At 42.5% G+C, this 13,460-nt stretch overlaps 1 protein-coding gene across 17 annotated transcripts in view; it reads left to right on the forward strand.

Moving 5' to 3' along the window:
* nrcama (neuronal cell adhesion molecule a) overlaps nt 1-13,460 on the forward strand; it is a 50,915-nt gene that overhangs the window by 20,236 nt on the left and 17,219 nt on the right. For 10 of the 17 annotated variants that reach the window (XM_044020462.1, XM_044020463.1, XM_044020469.1 and 7 more), the window contains exons 2-11: nt 399-453; nt 8,433-8,611; nt 9,342-9,359; nt 9,617-9,722; nt 10,116-10,309; nt 10,415-10,537; nt 10,758-10,928; nt 12,261-12,372; nt 12,713-12,897; nt 13,242-13,373. In XM_044020462.1, coding sequence (XP_043876397.1) covers nt 8,503-8,611; nt 9,342-9,359; nt 9,617-9,722; nt 10,116-10,309; nt 10,415-10,537; nt 10,758-10,928; nt 12,261-12,372; nt 12,713-12,897; nt 13,242-13,373 — 1,150 coding nt within the window. In that variant the 5' untranslated portion in view covers nt 399-453; nt 8,433-8,502. Of the gene's footprint in view, nt 1-398; nt 454-8,432; nt 8,612-9,341; nt 9,360-9,616; nt 9,723-10,115; nt 10,310-10,414; nt 10,538-10,757; nt 10,929-11,322; nt 11,387-12,260; nt 12,373-12,712; nt 12,898-13,241; nt 13,374-13,460 lie in introns of those variants that run through there. The other 7 variants (XM_044020464.1, XM_044020479.1, XM_044020467.1 and 4 more) reach the window with 3 other exon arrangements.

Consider the following 13,460-nt stretch of genomic DNA (forward strand, 5'->3'; position numbering starts at 1 on the left):
TTATTTGTTTTTTTTAATGCATGTAGCTGCTTTTATGACAAAAGATAGAAATGATTATTTCGCTTTTGCACCAGTGACATATCATGTAAACAGTAAAACATATCAGATCAGGGGTGTCAAATGTACGGCCCCCACCAGAAAATTTCACATTATGATCAGAATCTAATCATAATGTAAAATAGTATTTTATACTATTTTACTACTAAGAAATTCATATGTTTTGTAAAAAAATATACCTCATTAAATGTAAAACAAAGTGTCGGAGTCCTTGTCATTTATAGGTTATTATACTATTATTTTACTGAGTTTGACACCCCTGTCTTAGATTATTCAGTCTGTTCAACACCTTCATAGTAGCCTGACGCATTAATGGCTAATATTCTCTCTCATCGACGCAGGTTTTGAACAACCATCTGAAGACAAACTGTGGAGTTTGGAGTTGATTCCTCACAGGTCAGTGAATGATTGATTTGAATTTCAGTGAATCCACTTTACTTACTTATTGCTCAGGTGTGTTTGTATAGTTGGTGAAAATGATTTTTTTTTGCCTAGGATGTGCTGAAAAAAAAAGGATATAAGACACTATCTATATTGCAGATCCTTATCCCCTCTATATATACCGTATGTTTAAACATAGCAATGGAAAAAAGCAGAGGAAACGGTTACAGAAACATAAAGAGATAAAGCGATTACATTGACAGCGGGGCTTTTGCTTTACTTACAGACTACACTGCATGCTTTCCATTTGAATACCAAGCTGTAACACATAAAAAAAGCTTGCATTAATGTGCATAGGAAATAGGACAGTAGTACCCAGCGTGCTGCATTTGATAAAACATATTTGCCAGTAGGGAGCCATACTTGTAGAGCGAGTGCACACGTGCTGCAGCAACATATTACATAACGCCACTACAATCTCTGCACATTCGCTTACTATCATACCATCCTGAAAAAACGCCATGAGAGCACTTCACACGCACCGAGCCGTAATATTAAGTGAGTCGTTATCCCGGCAGTCTATTTTAGTTTAAAGGTGCCATTAAAAAAAAGATTCAGTTATTATAGATTGTGATAATGGATCTTTTCTTCCCTCTCAGTCTTGTCCCCTCTGTTCTCCTCTCCATGATTAATCCTGATGAGCAGATGGGTGAAGGAGGAAAAAAAAGGGAACATGCCAGCTTGTTGTGCTGCTATAACACCTCCCCCCCCCCGCCCGCTCTCACCTACCACCCCTTTCCCATCATGCCCCTTCTTCTCCTGTCATCATTTCAGTCTTTCGTCCCATCACTCACTCTTTCGTGTATCATCACATCCTGATATTTGGCTTTGTCAGTCAGTCTATTGGCCGATCTGACCGTCCGTCTGTCTTATGATTCATCGGTGCCAACGACTGCTGGGCAGACTGACATCATTTATACAGAGCATGTTCCCCAAACAACAAAACACCACCACTTCTGATTCGAAGAAGGATCATCCTGCTCGATATCTTTGAAGGGTTCATTTATACCTATTACAACAAGGTCTTCGGATCAGGATCAGCCCTAATAAAATAGAAGATATATGTGGGAGCCACAGCCATAAAATGGCGTCAGACGTGCCCTGAAGGACATGCAAAGGGGCCAACTGTCAGAGACGCACGGTAACTCATGTCATGGCAAAGCCCAGAGTCATGTACCAAGGCCTCATGCGTTTGTCTGCTCATCAATACCTTTTTTTTTTTTTTAAAGCCCACATAGACCGGAAGCTCCAATTAACGCTGCGTTTGTGTGTGTGTATCTGCGTCATTACCTCATTTATGAAACCCTAAAGTTTCAGAACAAACAGTTCAGCCACTGCTGAGAAAATAGTGTTTTATTGTTTTCCTGGGCTCTGCGAAGCGGATCGGCACTTCCTTAATTTGATGTCGTCATCAGAAATCCTCACCACTCCTCTCACCACCGTAGCGCCTCCTGGTGCGGGCACTAGTCCGGGCACATCCGGTTGCGTACATTCAACCGCAGAAGAAGAAGAACTACTCTCGTTGTAGCTGCTGAGATGCAGAGCATCCACCGTGCCAGAGGGGGAGCTGTGTATCTGAGAGCTGGCCTATCTATTACGTCACTTCCAGGTACCTGGCCAGTCACAGGACAGTAGGAAAGCTCTCGTTGGCTGGCCAATCACAACACAGTCCACGTTCTGGGGGTGTGGTTTTGGTCTGAAACAGCGCGGCTGACAAGAGCGTCAGTGAGGAGATATTTTGATTGGCTCGTTTGCAGCGACTAGGAGGTTTATAATCATGAAAACAAGTTCATATATGTAAGTAGACCTCCATAACTAACATATATGTGCGATACAAGCATTCTATGTCGCCTTTAAGCAACAGCACCGTGACAAGCCTGGCTGGATTTATCGCATGTGGCCACAGTCACATTGTCCCACTGTATTAGAATGACATTAACCACTGATGCAAGGTCCTTTTGTCATGTGTAGAGAAAAGAAATAGAGTTGTTGGATGAAGAGTTTGGAAGCACAGAATGAGGATAACGTCTAAACACTGTGTTTTTATGCCATGACCGCTGACTCCACTCTCATCTTTTCCTTTTCCAAGCACGAGGGGACAACTTGCCGAGTGCGAGTATGCATGGAGAGGAGAAAATCGATTGGCCGTGTATGTGTGACTCCACCTCAATAGGCGGCGCCATATCGCTCCATAAGCGAGTGCGTAATGAATCAGTTTCCTGTTGACCTTTGCGTCACAGAAAAACAAACAGGGAACCCCGACGTGGATATCGTGTTGTGGTTGTGTATGCTGGACATGTACATGCTGGAGTAATCGGACTATGAATGTCCATGTATGTTAGTCAGACTAAGGCTAGCACGATTTTAGTTCTAACACGTTTGCATGACATTAAGAAAACTGATTCCACTCACACTCACACTTAGTGTGCATAGGAAGCTATTTTTCAATTTATTTTAAAGCAATTAATACACTTCTGCTAATTATAATACACTAAGAGATGCAATGCTGCTCTTCACAGTTCGATGGTCTTAATTCCAGTTCAAAGTTCTTTATCACATATATGGGACATGCTAATGAGTATAGTCTCTTCACTTACTACCAATAAACCCACCTAAATATTACACGGCGGACCGCCACTCCACGGTGGACCGCCACTCCACCAGCACTTGCCTCCTCCCTTGCTGAGCCCACAGCTTTTGACGAGATGACCTTAGACAGGCGAGACATGTGCGCACTCACATGCACGTGCTCGTGCAGATTGGCACGCACCCAGTAGCCAGTCAAGCCCCCCCAGCAGCCAGCAAACCGGTCCATATGGGTGGAAAAATGTGCGCAATCGTCCACATATCACAGCAGTATAATTGGACGGAAGACAGAGTGCATTTTAATGGCAGCTATCAGTGATGGCGCTTAACGAGTTACACATGGACGGATCCAGTGCTTTGTTTTGAAAGTGCTTGGTTTGAAATGTTGCACACTTGAAGGGCTTTACCACAGAGCACTCTGTACAGTTTGAGTGGGTTAATCATATTGAATGTTCTCTGCCTATGAATTAAAAATAGCACACTGCGCCTATTGTGTCAGATTGGTATTATTTATCCTTTAATTAATCAGGCTATGGTCTCAGACTGAACACGCAGTCCCCAACGTCGCAAAAGGCAAGTTCACGGAAAAAAGAAACATTTGCAAGTTTGTATAGACTCAGTAACCTTAGACCTAAGAGTTTAAGAAACACTTGTAAGGATATAATCAGATTTTTTTTCCACCCCCTAAAGACAAACAGCACTTTGTTTTAAGATGCAGCAGGTGACAGAGGAGGTACCGACCTTTCCAGTTTTCTCACCTCCAGACACAGGATCGCACTGTGATTGCGCCTGGAGCAAAGCTGTTGAGATTCACTTCATAGAGAGGCGGGGATGCTCACGTTCCCTGAATAGGAATAAAAGGAAAAAGGAGAACAGGAAATGACATCGAGATACTCTGTTCGTGAAGGTCACGCTATTCATATGAGGAACCGAGGAGATGCCTGGGAATGTGCTGCGGTGGGTTTGAATGTTGCACAAAGTAAGAGGAACATTTCCCATGATTTACATACAGGTACGTTGAGCGGGCACGTGAATTACAAACAATGGCGACAAGTAAGGACAAGAAATAATAACGGCACAACGTTGGCTTCAAAATGTACGATTGGATATCGACGGACATGCCAAGATCCTGACTAACATGACTAATGACTAAAACTAGTAGGCTGAATAGGCTGCTGCCTCCTTGACTTCAATGCCAGTGCCCTCACCAACTGTAATTTTTGTCTTTATCTACATTGCACAATAAAGAAAATTGATATCGACATCATTTTGGCAAAATATGTTCATTTCAACTACAGAAGAGACTAAATGACATCTGCAGTTGGGGCGCAGGGAAAAATACCGGTATATATGCGGTATTGGTATTTGCAAAAAAGTACAATATCATGCATCCTTACAGGAAATTATCGCATGCCCTTTTCAAACTAAAACACAGCCAGAAGGCTCTAAAACTCTGGGGGGTAATGTGGACAATAGGCTTAAAAGAAACCCTTTAGTATTACGGATGTAGCCGTATTTGCTATGTAGCTGTTGTCACATTAACAGACGTGTCACTCCGTGCCCTAAAAACTGCCCCCCCGCTGTCTCAGCGTTATTCCAGCGGTCAACATGACGGACAATAGCCCCTGCGGTGTGGTTGTAGAGGGTGCGGATGGCCTGGCACATGCTGACCATCAGCAATTCACAAAAGCCTCAGAGAAAAGCAGGCGCAGGGGGGATTCTGTTGATGGTGCTAGAATAACTGACTCCCAAAAGGGAAGGCCCCGGTGTGTGTGTGTGTGTGTGTGTGTTTTTGTGTACATGCAACAAAAAAAAAGGGGCTTAGAGAGTTTGTTTTGATTAGTTGGCTGTGTGTGATCCGGTCTGGGAGCCACTGGAGACAAAGAGGCTGCCCTGTTTTTTTGTATTTTCATTGCAAAAAAGTGGCGTTAGTGCAGAGGAAGCTCCTCTTGCCTGAAACCAAAAGTGAACCTGGTTCCTGGAATGAAGTGAGATAACACAAAGAATACAGTTTACCCCTTCATACACCTTACATCTGCATTTGTGTCCAAGCAATGCGTGGCACAATACACATGACGTGGCTTCGCTTGAGCTTGAGCGTGCACGCTTTATTCCCCGCTCCTTCTGTAATGTGTCTCCTTTCCTTTTTGGAGTTCCAATGAAAAGTGCAACACTATCCGTCCACTGTCTGCTGTCTGCCATAACTGCGCTTAAGTAAATAATACTTAACTCTGTAAAATGATACGCGACTTTTTCGTGAATACCTCGTCAAAGTACTGCGCATTTATGTGGCAAATAATACCTCTTGTTCAGTCCAGTCAAAAATGTAGGGCCATTTTTCTCACATTACAAGGAGACTGGGAGGAGCGAGAGATAAGGGGAAGAAGAGACAGAGCAGATGGCCAATAAATGTATCAAAATGACAAATTCAAGAGTAGAGGTTGGAGTTTTCTGGCCTTTCCACAGACGAGTGGAACATGAACATGTCTTCCTCTCATGGTGACCAATAACACCTGTCTGCTTCCTCTTTCTCTATTTGTGTTCAGCTACCAGCCCTTTCGTTTGACCTGTGTCGCAATAAATGCTGAGGTTATGCACTGCTTAAAAGCGGCATTAGTTAAAATGTAGATGTTAACAATGGGTCACATGACCACTTGTATAAGAATGGGGTCACTGATAGTTTATTTTAATTCCACCGAGCTTCAATGTTGCCGGGTTTTTGGGTGCAAATCCCCTGTTTTGATTCACCGATGAAGCTGTTGTCAGATTAAAAGCAACTTGTACCATAAAATAACAATTAGACTTAGACTTAGACTTCCTTTTATTGTCATTGCACAGAATACACAGCAGTGAAAACTGGCAGCAGATAAGAAACCAACACATAGCATTGAATTTTTGTCACTTTTTGATGGGAAATGTTTTTTATCATACTATAAATGTCTATACATGTATCAAACTTTTTCAGCCTAACTATGATTAATAAAAAATAAATAAGTGTTTTATGTATATACGCATATATATAAAAATAGTGCAAAAAGAGAACAGGAATGAAAACACCACCTAGAAGTCGTCAAGACCTTTTAGTCTTTGCACTTGTGGTCTTTTTTGCCTCCCTAAAGCACGAGTGCACTTCGTTGTTTACACTTGGTTGCTCTGAAATGATCAGGCTTCATTGTCACTGCAGTCTCCGACGTGGAGCCAGTCAAAAGACTGAAAGGCGATTTAAGTGGCTCGCGTTACAGCGAGACAAAAAGGTGTTTGTTGGGCGTCATATGAACAGCGGTCATGCCTGTGTGGTCTCCACCTTTGTGTTTAACTACCTGTCCAGGGAGTTTGCCAGTTTATTTTAATTTTATGTCTGTTTTCGGACCATTATCAGACCTGATCGGATGCACATTCCCCTTGTTGAAAAGTTGAAAAACAAGTGTGCTTTCTCAAAGCCGCGTTGGCAGTCGTTACGTGGCTTCACGTTGAGGCTGCAGTTCGCCTTCCATGTGCTTGAGGGAACTCAGAGCTCCTATTCTAGTGACCTGGTTCGTTTTAAGAAGGTACGCGACTGCAGATCAGTGTGTCATAAGACATGTTGCTCGCAGTGAGTGGAATATGGGCCTGACAAGGAGGACAAAGAGAAAGCTTACAATCTACTCCTGTCTATATGAAAGCAGCCCAGCTCGGTCTGTTGTCCCAGAAATGTCACTGTGATCTGAAGTGACTGTGTTTTCATTCCTCCCCTGAATTCTCCTCCTGCCTCGTCCCACACATCATCGGGCTGTCGTCCTTCAGCATCTCCTAACCCGGTGTGATTCAAGGCTGTGGAGTGACCGATCCCGCTTTAGGATGTGCACACTGAGAGGCAGGAAGATTGCGAGGGTTGCGTCGCTTGCTGTATCTCCGCGTCTTTCTTTGCCGATGTTGATTTAAGTGGCCCCCGATAATTGAAGAGTAGGCAAGCAGTTCGCAGTTGCTCTTCATCAAGCATCTCATCTAACGCTAGGCCTATTGTCTAACATGTGAAAGAGGACTAAGGGGAAACATTTTGTTTTTGTACAAAAAGAATCATCAGATAGATAGACAGACAGACAGACAGAAAGACAGACAGACAGACAGACAGATAGATAGATGCACAATGCAATGCACTGTCACACTGAAGAACGAGAAATCAGTCACCCAGACAGGGAATGGAAAATATTATAACACATCATGATTAAGTGAGATTGATAAATGCAGACAGAAAGAAAGGAAATAAAGATGGGAGGCACTATCAAGACAGAGCTGCAGGGTGAGTCTTTGACCTGTGGGCTTTGACCCCTGAGTCAGTGAGAAGAGGGAAGAGGAGGATGTGAAATGTCATCGCACTCACCCGTCTGTGTTGGCATCGTGTTTGGCTTGTGAGGGTGTAATTGTGGTTCTGTGACACTGTCGTTGGGCGCTAGAGAACTGTCTTCTTCTCCACTGCAGAAGCCTAGCGGTGTAAAAACTAACGGTCCTCCCCATTAATTTTCATTTACTTTGAAATTCTGAGAAATATCATCCTAATATGTTTCCCTCTTGACTGGCCGCCAATGTCATTTGAGTTTGAGATGTGGCCACAGTCGCCGCGGGTGGGGAGGCAATTTCTCCTGCAGCAGCAGCATGGACGACTGTTGTAATTAATGTGAAGACGGGCCACTACATTTGCATGATATCATTATTGCCCTTTCCATAATTAGATTGGAAGATTTAGCATGCATTGAATTCATTCAGTCGTGTTGTTTTCCCTCCTTCTCTTCCTCTCTCTTTGGTCTTACCCTCTCGATTAAGTACAGTAGACAGTAATATACAACAGGACGTGCTGGTGATAAACTGTGTACTCTGGATTTCCTCCCGCAGTCCAAAAACATGATTAGGGATTAGGCAAACCTGGATACTGACTGTAGGTGTGGAGTGGAGTGTTTGAGCATGTGAACACTTTAAGCACCAGAATGCACCAAGATGTTGGCAGCTGTTTCACTTACTAAAGAATTATAGACTCAAGTGCACTCCTCATGGGTTCTCCAACATTAGAGCGTAAGTTAAAATGGCTGAAATCGGGTTTGTTTTTGTCTTCTGCTGCTGAAGTCTTTACTTTACTTTAATGATAGGCTCTCCTAAGTTCACAGTTCCATGTAACAAAGTCAAATGTCCAAATGTTTATGTCTGGGTCCATATTTCACTTCCACACACACATAGTTTTTGTTATTCTGTGCAGTCGACGGCAGGTTTACGTCTCACTTGATGGATGTGACATTTATTGACTGCTCTTTTCTGATAATGCAGTCAGAGTCAATGTACATAATTGAATAAAAGCATCACACTGTGCCTCTCTGTAGTGTGGATCCAGACTTCACCTTGTCCACGACCCCAACTGCTGTTGAATTTGGGGGAAAAAAAGCTTTTACCATGGCACACTCGACCGCTGACGGGAATATGGTGTGGGTGTCAGGCTCCGGAGCTGTACTATTGATATTCTTGAGTCACATGACTTCAGCGCTAGAAGTGCCCCTTGATCGTAAGTATCACCGCCACCGAGATCACATTTACTCTCAGTTTGCATATATTACAACTTCATGACCTTTAAATTTGTGCTATTTTTAACCACTTTCTCACTTTCTGTGAGAACCACAAGAAAAGACTTGCATGTTTTAGCATGTGGTTGTTTCTTGTTAAGAAACATTTTGAGAAACCGTTTCCCTTAAAGGTCCAGTGTGCAAGAATTAATGACATCTAATGGTGAGATTTCACTCTATTCGACTATTATGGGCTTAGCATAGTTTTTTTTTGGAGTAAGTGTCTTCTCTAAAACACCTGCTTTGTCTAATTTTTCCCTAATTTTTCCCTTTTGAAACGGCACAAGATGGCGGTCTCCCTAATGCGAGACCCTTGCCTAAAGTACATGTAAAAGGCTCATTGTAAGGCTCATTGTAAGGTTATAAACATTTTCTTAAATGTACATTAAATGTATATTAAATTTGGGCCACAAAACCCTGTCAAAGATGTTACACACTGGACCTTTAGTATTCCGTCTACTTTTCTTGCATTTATTGTTCCTGCTTGAAAAAAAACCTATGGCCGTTCAATTTCAGGCAGGCTCGATCAGATGCTTAAAAGTACCTGGAAGATTTATTTTGTTTATTTATTTTAATCTGATTCTGCTGTTCTTTCCAATCTCTGCAAAAACTAACACACTTTTCCTCGACATTCTACCTACTATGACATGGCGTTTCATGATGGACTAAAAGCTAAAGTACTGGAAGGATGTAAGTTGGCTGACTCGGAGTGTGGAGTTTTTGCTCTTCTGAACTGAATTCATTTGTCACCGTGTGTTGAGGCATGAGGAATATTAAAAAGGCGCCTGCACTTCTTTCATTCGTTGCTTGTTTTGGAGTGGTGCTCAAATGATTTTGCGGTGTTGCATGTTGCATGTCGCTTGCCCGTCCTCTGCTTGACCTATGCAAGTTCCAGTGTGCTGTTTGTGTGCGTCTGACCCTGAACACTTCTGTTTGTGTTCCTCCAGTGCCTCAGCCCCCGACTATAACGCTGCAGTCCCCAAAAGATTACATCTTCGATCCGCGGGAGAACATCGTCATCCACTGTGAGGCCAAGGGGAAGCCGCATCCCTTGTGAGACGATCACTTTGACTTATCCCAGCATATGAAACAGAAAAAGTTCACATTGTTTGCATAATTCACTGTTTTCTTTGCCGCTCGACAGCACAATAGCAGGAGAAGAGCTGAGACTGTAGAGATTTCCTGTCTGAAATTACTGATGTGTTGCTGAGGGTAACGTAACCCGAAGCAGTGTGGAAATATGGATCACCATAGCAACTGTTGTTACGGAGAGCAATAGCTTAAGAGATACCTGGCAGAGGGAGTTTACCACGGTGTCGATTTGCCGCCAGTCTCTCAGATTATATTCAGCTATAATCCTAGTCCCTGCTATGAGATCAGTGATTGAAGTCCGTTTGCAACTATATATATAGATATTGTATTTATTCATCTTTATTGTTATCTTAGCTTCTCCTGGACGAGAAATGGGACCCACTTTGATGTTGAGAAAGACTCCAAGGTCCTGATGAAGCCCGGTTCAGGAACTCTGGTCATTGACATCAGCGGGGAGAAAGCGGAGGCTTACGAAGGCACGTACCAGTGTACAGCCCATAATGACCACGGCACGGCTGTATCCAACAACTTTGTCATCAGACAGTCCAGTACGAATTCTTTTTATGTATTTATACTTATATTAATACTTGCTAGAGTGATTGTGAACAAAAGCCCTCAACACTTGTGTGTGATGTTTGTGATGTGACTCGCAGGGTCCCCCCTGTGGTCAAAGGAGAGAAATGACGCCATCACTGTGCAGAGAGGGGTTTCCCTGGTGCTGCAGTGCCGGCCCCCTGCTGGGCTGCCGCCTCCTCTTATACTGTGGATGGATAACAGTAAGTCATTTGCATATTTATCCAACATGCCACTGTCATATTACCCACAGTGAGGTATTTGTGCATAGATTCAAGGACTTTTATTTGTCAAATGCACACAGATAAATATTAAATCATTCAGTGTGTGTCCAGTTCCTTAAAACTAATCCTGATATGTGAATCAAATGTGGTTCAAATGTTGGTAAATACAACCAGTGATTAACAATCCCACTTTCTGTAGACCTTCAGAAGCTCCCGCTGGATCAGCGCGTGTCCCAGGCCCTGAACGGAGACCTGTACTTTGCCAACGTTCTCCCAGAAGACACCAGGAGCGACTACATCTGCTACGCCCGCTTCCCTCACACACGGACCATCCAGCAGAAACAGCCCATTTCAGTCACTGTGCTCGACAGTAAGTCAAAGCAGTTTGGCATGAGCTGAAATAAACCCTTTAGGAGTTTTAGTTTCTGCAGTCACTAGTTTACTTGGAGGCTTTTTCAATGGTTCATCATCCTGTATTCTGCTTTATACGGGGTACAGGTGCCTGAAAAATGCGTTTGCTTATAGGATAGGAGAAATTAAAACAAGTTGTAAAATGAAAATTGCTCTGCATATTTTGAAATATACAACTTCTGTGTTTCCTGTTTTGAAAAATCAAATTTTGGTTGCTCATAGCATAACACAATATCTTTTTATTTGATTTAAAAAAGTTAAATAATAATATTGTGTTTGTACTTTAAGTATTCTTACTTAAATTATGTGAGTTATGTATGTCCTCGATGTGCATGCTCATGAATTTCTGTTATATTACAGTGGAAACAATGAATGAGACTGTGGCTGCTTTATACAATATCACTGAATTTGGTAGCGGTGAGTGTTGCTGATTCATTCAGTCTCCTTTCAGTGTAAACCCAGCCCTGCTTTTACTCCCTGGCATAACCATACCCAACGTTTAACTTGACCTCAAAACTTTTTTTTTTATCTGGTCAATTTTATGTGAAAGTTCATTCTGATGCAAATTAAAGAGAGTGTAATTTAGAGGGTAATTTTATTTTATTTTATTTTATTTTATTTATTTATTTTTAAGTGTATGCCTGGTAGTTCGGTGGTTGAGACCGGTACCCCGTGTGCAGAGACATCATGGTTACAACACCACCCCTGGCAGGTTGTACATAGTTAGCAATGCAAGGTCCCAGTTCAATACTGATTCTGATTCTGATTCTGATTCAATTCCCTTGTAAGTCGCTGTGGATAAAAGTAAATGTGTACATTTAATGCTGGCGTGACATTAATTATCAGCAAACTGAACCACCAGCAGCATCAAGCTGACTTCAGTGATGAGCAAAGACAGCTGTATATTCATTTTAACATCTGCATCTTCATCTGTCGCCACACTCTAAATTGGAAGTTGGTGCGCTCATGATTATTTTTCATTATTTTCAAAGTACTGATAAGGACAACATGCACGATCTTCATCTATGTGACTTCAGGGTTGCTTTCTACCAAGATCGCCTATGTTACCATAGCAACAAACTACCTCCCTGCAGGGCGATTCCTCTTTTTTCCCTTATTGTCAGTGCTCATACTGTTTTTAATGTGATCTATCCCACCTGTTCATGTTGACAAACCAGTTTATCACCAGTGTATATTGGACTCTCCTTCTGTCCTGTCCTTTGTGTGGGTAACTCAAACATTGATGTTGTGGCCTTGGTTCTGATGTGGTTTCATTTCCTCATGTGTTCAGACAGACCGGAGGGGGAGCATCGCCCGGGTTTCATGTTGCCTCTGGGCCCCGCTAGCACCCAGATGGTTCTGAGAGGAGAGACTCTGGTACTGGAGTGCATCGCTGAGGGCTTGTAAGTGTGAATCGGTTGTGATTATTTATATATATATATATATATATATATATGTATATGTATATGTATATATATATATATATATATATATATATATATATATATATATATATATATATATGTATATATACATATATATACATATATGTACTGGGTGATGCAATTTTGACAAAAATAATAATAATGACAACAACATGTGTCAGCACAGCATTTGTTTCTCCTCGCAAAACTTTTTATTTTTAAAATGACCTGGGGACGTTTCAGGGTTTTATTGGGAGCAACAACTGTCAGGGCGACGGTAGCTCAGCTTACCAACGCTGTGTTTTGTCTTCCGTGATAGGCCCACTCCAGAGATCTCATGGCAGAAGGATGGAGGCGAGCTGATAAGCAGCAGGATTTCCTTGCACAACTTCAAAAAAATGCTGAAGATTTCTGAAGTGAACGAGGCTGATGCTGGAGATTACCGCTGCACGGCCACAAACAAACTGGGAACTGCGCACCATGTCATCAAGGTCACTGTTAAAGGTATGCACACCGACTCTTGTCAATTTCAATTCAAGTGTGTATTATTTAATTCTCAGTTGATAAATATTTTAGCCAACCGAAAAGTAAAAGCTGTGGGTAGTAGGTTGGTGTAGTGGTTAGTGCGCTTGCCTTTGCACTAAGAAGCCGTGGGTTCGAGCCCCGGTTGGAACAAGGGCCTTTCTGCATGAAGTTTCCATATTCTCCCCATGTGGTTGTTTCGTGGCCTCCTGTGATGGACTGGCGAACAGTTCAGATTGTACCCTGCCTATTGCCCTATGCCCTCTGAGATCAAACAACTTTATTTTGTTCAATTCTCACTCCTCTTTATTCTTGTTCATCCACAGCGGCTCCTTTCTGGATCAGTGCCCCCAGGAACCTGATCCTCGCCCCGAATGAGACTGGCATTGTGACTTGTCGAGTCAATGGAGAACCCAAGCCACAGATTAGCTGGTTTGTCAACGGAGTCCCCATAGCAAGTGAGTAAAACGACACAATGCTTATGTTGTTCTACAAAAGGCTTCGAATGGTATCGGTATTTGTGTAAGAACTTGATTGAAACATGA

Source organism: Solea senegalensis, linkage group LG3 (genome assembly GCF_019176455.1).
Source record: "Solea senegalensis isolate Sse05_10M linkage group LG3, IFAPA_SoseM_1, whole genome shotgun sequence".
NCBI lineage: Eukaryota > Metazoa > Chordata > Actinopteri > Pleuronectiformes > Soleidae > Solea > Solea senegalensis.